Source organism: Haplochromis burtoni, unplaced genomic scaffold (genome assembly GCF_018398535.1).
Source record: "Haplochromis burtoni strain Fernald_Lab_line unplaced genomic scaffold, NCSU_Asbu1 Contig_1487, whole genome shotgun sequence".
Lineage (NCBI taxonomy): Eukaryota > Metazoa > Chordata > Actinopteri > Cichliformes > Cichlidae > Haplochromis > Haplochromis burtoni.
The window spans coordinates 38,478-44,543 of NW_024583848.1; the positions used below are offsets into that span (position 1 = coordinate 38,478).

A 6,066-nucleotide genomic window follows, 5' to 3' on the forward strand; every position below is an offset into this window, starting at 1 on the left:
GTTTAACAGGAAGAAACCTCCGACAGAACCAGGCTCAGGGAGGGGCAGGGCCATCTGCTCCGACCATGTTTGAGGAGGATGTGTCTGAGGAGGATGTGCGGAGTCTCTCTCTTGAAACAGCTGGCACACACGAACATAATGACGTCACCGTGGGAGAGTAACTGAACATGATGAACACAGACACACCAGACCTCTTCACAATAAAACAGGAAACACAGTGAGATATAGACATGACAACCTGAACTGACAACATAAGCCACAGACATGAAATACATGGAAAGCAGGGGAGACTTAAGTGGAAACACGAGGGGGAAAATAACTAGAAACACCTAGGCATGATAGACTTAACATAGTGGGAACACGAGGGGTAAATAACTAGAAACACCTAGGCATGAAAACGATGAACTTAGGAAACCTGAAGGCTACATAAACTAAACACAAAACGCTGGGTCAGCAGACCCAGGATCATGACAGTGATTCTGGTAATGAGATGGCTGAAACGATGAAATGAATGATTGTATAACATGCAGCAATTATATTAATATATTGAATAAAACTGTAAAAGTAAAGTTTTTTGTCATGGGTAGTTATCATGTGCAAAGAAATATTCTAGGCATTGTCTACCTGATTTCATTGGGCGTCTCCTCCTCTTCATTTTTTTCCATGTCCTTTTTGCAGAATACCAACCAGATGATGAGTAAGATAAGCAGAATGGCGAAGGACACACCAACCACTACACCTGCTACCACACCAATTCCCTTTACATCTACCAAAAATAACAAAAAATATTGATGTAAGACACACTATTATGCTACAACTACCAATGCATCAAATTCACCATTGCTATTTTTCAGTTGCATGCAAGTTTCAGTAAAATACTTGTCTCCCCGTCTTTATCATTTTCAGAAACCTATATAACACACCCCAGTATTATAAAAGCTAAAGCCAGATTTAAAAAAAAAACAATTTATCCCTTCAGCTATTATATATTATAGATATAATATAAAATAATTGAACCTTGAAAATCAATACATTTTAAAATTGTTTTAAATAATGCTATTCCAGAAGTTCCAAGTTGTCGACTATAGTATTGTGAGAAAGTCTTGAGTCATCACTTTTTATTTATTGAAAAGTTGGAAATATGTTCAGTGATTTACTGAAGTATGTGCAAATATAAATGCAAATACTTATTCTAAGAGGTGGTTGTGGCTCAGGAGGAAGAGTGCATTGTCTACCAATTGGAAAGTTTGTAGTTTGTTAAAGGCCTGCCACCTCTTTTGTCTTCCACTTGTCCAGTTTCCCTCAAATTATTTTAAAGACACACAGCACACCATATTGAGCTGTAACAGATTTTTGGCTGTCTTTTTAAATCACCTTGTTTTTGATTCAAGGTGTGTTTTGCACCAGGCTGCTAGTAACAAGGTGTCTAAAGATTCCATTTAAAATGGGTTCTTTGATAAATTGTTTGGCTGGCACTGGTTCTGTCACGGTCCCCGTGTCTCTCTGGCTGGCTCACGCTGGCTACAGGTTTTGTTGTTGTTGTTCTTTTTTGTTTTTGTTTTCTTTGTCTCTCCTCCTCCTCTCTGCCTGGGTGGAGCTCGTTACGGGCTCTCGCTCTTGGCCCACGCACCTGTGTGATTGTCTCCACCTGCTGCTGATCTGGCTGATTTCCCCAGCTGCTATTTAAGGCAGTGGCACAGAGCAGCTCACCGCTGGAACGTTGAACCGCCTGAGTTCGTGCTCTTGGCATTATCAAAAGAATCCCGTGTGTATTTTGTAAGTATTTGTATACTTGAATGATTCAAGCATAAAACACAAAGGCTTAAAAAATATTAAACAGATATGCTCTCTTCCATTTGCACAATATCTAAAATTAGAAAAATCCAGTCTTAAAATGATGCTAAAAATCCTGTTCATCCAGTTAATCTTCTAGACTGGATTACTTTAGTTCATTATTATCAGGTTGTTCTAAAAACTGACTGAAAAGCCGTCACTTGATCCAAAATGCTGCAGCAGGAGTACTGACAGCGACTAGAAAGAGAGAGCAGATTTCTCCTATATTGTCTGATGAACTTGGAAAAGAACGAACCTGGACTTTTTAAAGTTTCTTGAAGACACTTCACCTCTCATCTGAAAGCTTCTTCAGTTCTAAAACCAAATGGTGGAAAGTCTCAGATATTTAAACCCTAGTGGGGGTTGTCCATTAAGAAGGTCGTTGAACCACTATTGATGATGTGCCTTGTCACATGAGCCAAGATGTTAAAAAAGCTGTAAGTCATTAACAGCAGAGTTCATCAGCAGAACAAACCTTCCCTCACCCTATATCATGTGACCCATTGAGATCAACTGACGCAAGATGTAAGTAGGGCTTGAGGCACCTTGGGAAAGGGATCTCAAAACTGCATTGTAGGTGGCAAGCAGTTGGTGTGATAAGCCACCTCCTCTGTTGAAAGATGGCTGTTCACAGTGGACATAGAAGGCCTCTTTCACTTCTCTGTCAAACTATCTGTCTTGTCTGTCTAAAATGTGAACACTGAGATCCTTGAAAGAGTGATCTTTATCCTTTAGATCGGGGTGTCCAAATCCAGGCCTCGAGGGACGGTGTCCTGCAGGTTTTAGATCTCACCCTGGATCAACACTCCTGAATCAAATGATTAGTTCATTACCAGGCCTCAGGGGAACTTCAAGACATGTTGAGGAGGTCATTTCAATCAGATCTCACAGGTATAGGAATGCTTGGCACTATACAAGGCTTAAAGTACACGAGTAATGTTCCTTAGGAACTCAGTGCACTGGAAGACAATACTGGAGACCAGAGATGGGCAGTAACACATAATCCAATTACTTTTTAATGTAAAGGATTGCTATTGCAAAAAGGTAATTAGATTACTGTTACTTTCCAACGTCCATGGCACCAACAGACACATGTGTAGATCAAGAATAGAAAACATGGGGCGCGGGATAGAGCAGCACCATGCAGCATTTAATGTTGGGAAATACTGACATTACTTTGAGTTTGACTCTTTAAAAAGTGACTAAGTAACTAATTACTTTATTCAAGTAATTTGAACAACACTGCTGGAGACCAACTCCAGGCTACTGCACAAGCCACTGTCAAGCGTGTAATATACGTAGGACAAATATGTCCCACAGATGACAGTGCTGACTCAATGTCAGAGGGAGGACTGGGAGAGTAGTTTATGTCCTGTGCCAGAACATTTCCCATGTGGCCACTGAGGGTTTTTATTATGTTCAAATCAAAAGAGCTGCATTGCTAGTGGTATGAGGAAAAGAATGGATTGGTACAGCAGATCCGGGAAAGTACTGACAAGCACTTAAGCTGTTCCAGGTTTTCTCACAATATTCATATTCATAATGGATGAAATTCATTTTTTACCTCAAATACCTACACACAATATCTCATGATGTTTCTGCCCATAGTTATTCCCTCATTGTCTTCAGTTGTGTTTTGATCTCTGTCTGCTCCAGTCTGCATGCCAAATGTCCTTGGGCAAGATACTAACCCCATGTTGCTCTCCGAAGTAGGATTTAGATAGAAAGCATTTACATAGAAAGAGCATAGAAAAGCACTGTATAAGAATAAGTCCATTTGCATTACATTAAAGTTTGAGGGAGGCTTTGTCACACCAAAGCCCCAGCCAATCTAAATTTAAACCACTAATGCAAGGTGATAGGGTGAACCAATGCACCACCTTTCCACTCAGAATCAACCAAAAAAACACTATCATATATGGAGTCTAGTGTTAATTGATGGATCTGATCAATAATGAGTGTAGAAAGCCCCTTCAAGTGTGAGTTTACAATGCAATGTATTATTTTGAACTATGGAGAAAAGACTGTCTTCCCATCCACTTCAACAAATTTCATCCACATTTTTGCTAAAAGAAAAATGATCAATGATTTTAGGAAAATAACTGAGATTCCACTTAAGAAGCAGTGAACTTAAGGTTGAGAAGCACAGACAGACCACAAATTTTGAGAGATGTTGTGATCTGCAATTTAAAAGAATGTCACGTTCACCTACAGTTTCACTATAGCACTTCAGGCAGTGTGTATGAAAATAATTTGCAGATGAGCTCTACAATGACATGAAGAGGGGATTTTATTCTGCAAATCAAAAGCAGCAATTGTTAACTTATTCAGTGTTCAAAAAAAGTTCTTCACTCACAGTGTATCTTGACTTCCACTGTGCAGCTCTCTTCTCCCACATCATTGCTGGCTGTGCATTTGTAGAGTCCGGCATCGTCCTTGGTCAAATTCCTCAGTGCCACAATCTCTGGGGTTTTGAAATCTGATGTACCAAGAATGACAAGACAGCATCTAAGAGTGCACTACTGTTTTATGGTGTTGTTTGAAAAAGAGTTGATTTCTATTGAAATAAATGTACCTAAAGATGAGTTAACATAAAGAAATAGTCATTGCCTTTGTACAAATCTTTGCTGTTTTTAAAAAGTAAATACTTTTGACAGATTCTTTATGCAAGCTAAATGTACTTGAAAAAGATAAAAGGAGAACAGAATAACTTAGATTAGTCAGAAGTCTTCATTTATTTAAGAGCTGAAACATGACTATGCAGTAAAACGAGTATGTAATCGGTTCTGTTTGTTTGTCTTTATGTTAGCATGCACAGCATCTAGTGTCCACAGTTTAGCATTTTTCAGATTTGGCATCATGGTGGATTTTTTTTTGAAAATTGGTTGAAGGTCAGTAACACCAAATGTGAAAATCATTAAACAGTTTATATTACCTGCAATTTTTTTATAGATCATCTTCAAATTCCAGAACAATACACTTGACCTTGGGGGACGTGAGTACCGAGGTTGGATAAACAAAGGTCAAAGTTGACCAGATCGAGGTATATATATTTTGGGCATGGAGAGAGCTGTACAACACACTTTTTATGTTTTCATTATGATGCCCTACCACATCACAATGATGTGTGTGTTTTGTTCTTTTTTGCTTCGTTTCAAGGTTTAAATTTTTGTTTTAAAAAGCCCTAGGTACATCTGACAGACTTACCTATCAGTGTCAGTGGAGGCAGCTTGTCTACATATTTGCCTTCGTCCAGTACTTTTTCCCATTTGTAATGGATAGGATCAGAGCCATCAGCGGACTTGCAGCTCATCTTAACATCACTGCCTTCCAAGAATTTGCCCTCCATCCAGCACTGTGGCTCAGATGGCTTCACTGTGGACATACAGTCAGACAGACACACAGACATTCTCAAAATGCTGTTGAGTCATGTGGTAGGGTGTGGTTTGTGGCTCAGCTGCAGGGGAGGGGTGGAGCAGAGGGTTCAGGGTGCGGAGTCAGCCTCAGGTGTGAGGCTGACTCAAACTTGAGCTCCATCATCTAGTCATGCCTCCTCGATAAAAGATGTGCTGGGACCTGAGGTGGGACCTAGGGCTACAAGCAGGGCAGATGAAAAGTTGTCCAGTTAAAAACAGTGCAAATAAAAACGTGTGCAACTGCAAACGCTGTTGGCGGGTACATCATTTCCACAGTGGTGCCAAAACCCAGCGCCTCCACTGGCAGAACCAAGACCGGCCCAGCCAGTGGAGGCGCTGGCCTGGATGGTGGGTGAGCTGGTGGGTATGCAGTAGGAGCAGGAGGTGGTGTTTAGCCACCAGCTGGAACAACTGCAGGACCAATCTGAGCACTGGATGGGGCTTTTGGGAAGTCTGGTAGCTTGGGCTGGCCCCCGCCAGTGTCCCTCTACTGTATGGGGGAGGGAGACGACCCTCCCCCACGCCTTCCTGGAGGTCTTGCGGGCCATGGCGGTTGTGTACCATTGGTTGGAGGAGGAGTAAGTGCTGATTCTGCTCCCGCTGCTGTCTGGCAAAGCCCATGTAGTGGCTCTCAGCCTGCCCGCGTGTGAGCAGCAGCTTTGCAGATGTCCAACAGGGCCTTGTACCACAGGACTATCGCTGGCGGTTCTGGGAGGGTCGGATGGGGCCGAAGGACTAGCCTTTCCCCTACGCTAGTCAACTCAGCGAGGCTGTGGCTGTAACCCAGGTCCGCTCAAGGGGAGGCTCGCATCATGGA

General features: G+C 41.7%; 1 protein-coding gene across 1 annotated transcript; it reads right to left on the reverse strand.

Moving 5' to 3' along the window:
• Positions 1-120: 120 nt before the first annotated feature.
• LOC102306105 (CXADR-like membrane protein) lies at positions 121-5,511 on the reverse strand. Its single transcript, XM_005952294.2, has 3 exons — positions 5,041-5,511; positions 4,190-4,312; positions 121-766 (listed from the first exon to the last, which is right to left on the reverse strand). The coding sequence occupies exons 1-3, from the start codon at positions 5,240-5,242 to the stop codon at positions 621-623; spliced, it is 471 nt and encodes a 156-aa protein (XP_005952356.2). The 5' UTR covers positions 5,243-5,511; the 3' UTR covers positions 121-620.
• Positions 5,512-6,066: the final 555 nt, after the last annotated feature.

What these genes read in the sequence shown, in the direction of transcription:
- LOC102306105 (XM_005952294.2), bottom strand. Translation starts at nt 5,242, where the DNA reads ATGTCTGTGTGTCTGTCTGACTGTATGTCCACAGTGAAGCCATCTGAG. An exon ending in GCCTCCACTGACACTGATAG is followed by an intron (nt 4,313 to 5,040) that starts GTAAGTCTGTCA and finishes TTGGTACATCAG; the next exon opens with ATTTCAAAACCCCAGAGATT. An exon ending in AGTGGAAGTCAAGATACACT is followed by an intron (nt 767 to 4,189) that starts GTGAGTGAAGAA and finishes TATTTTTGGTAG; the next exon opens with ATGTAAAGGGAATTGGTGTG.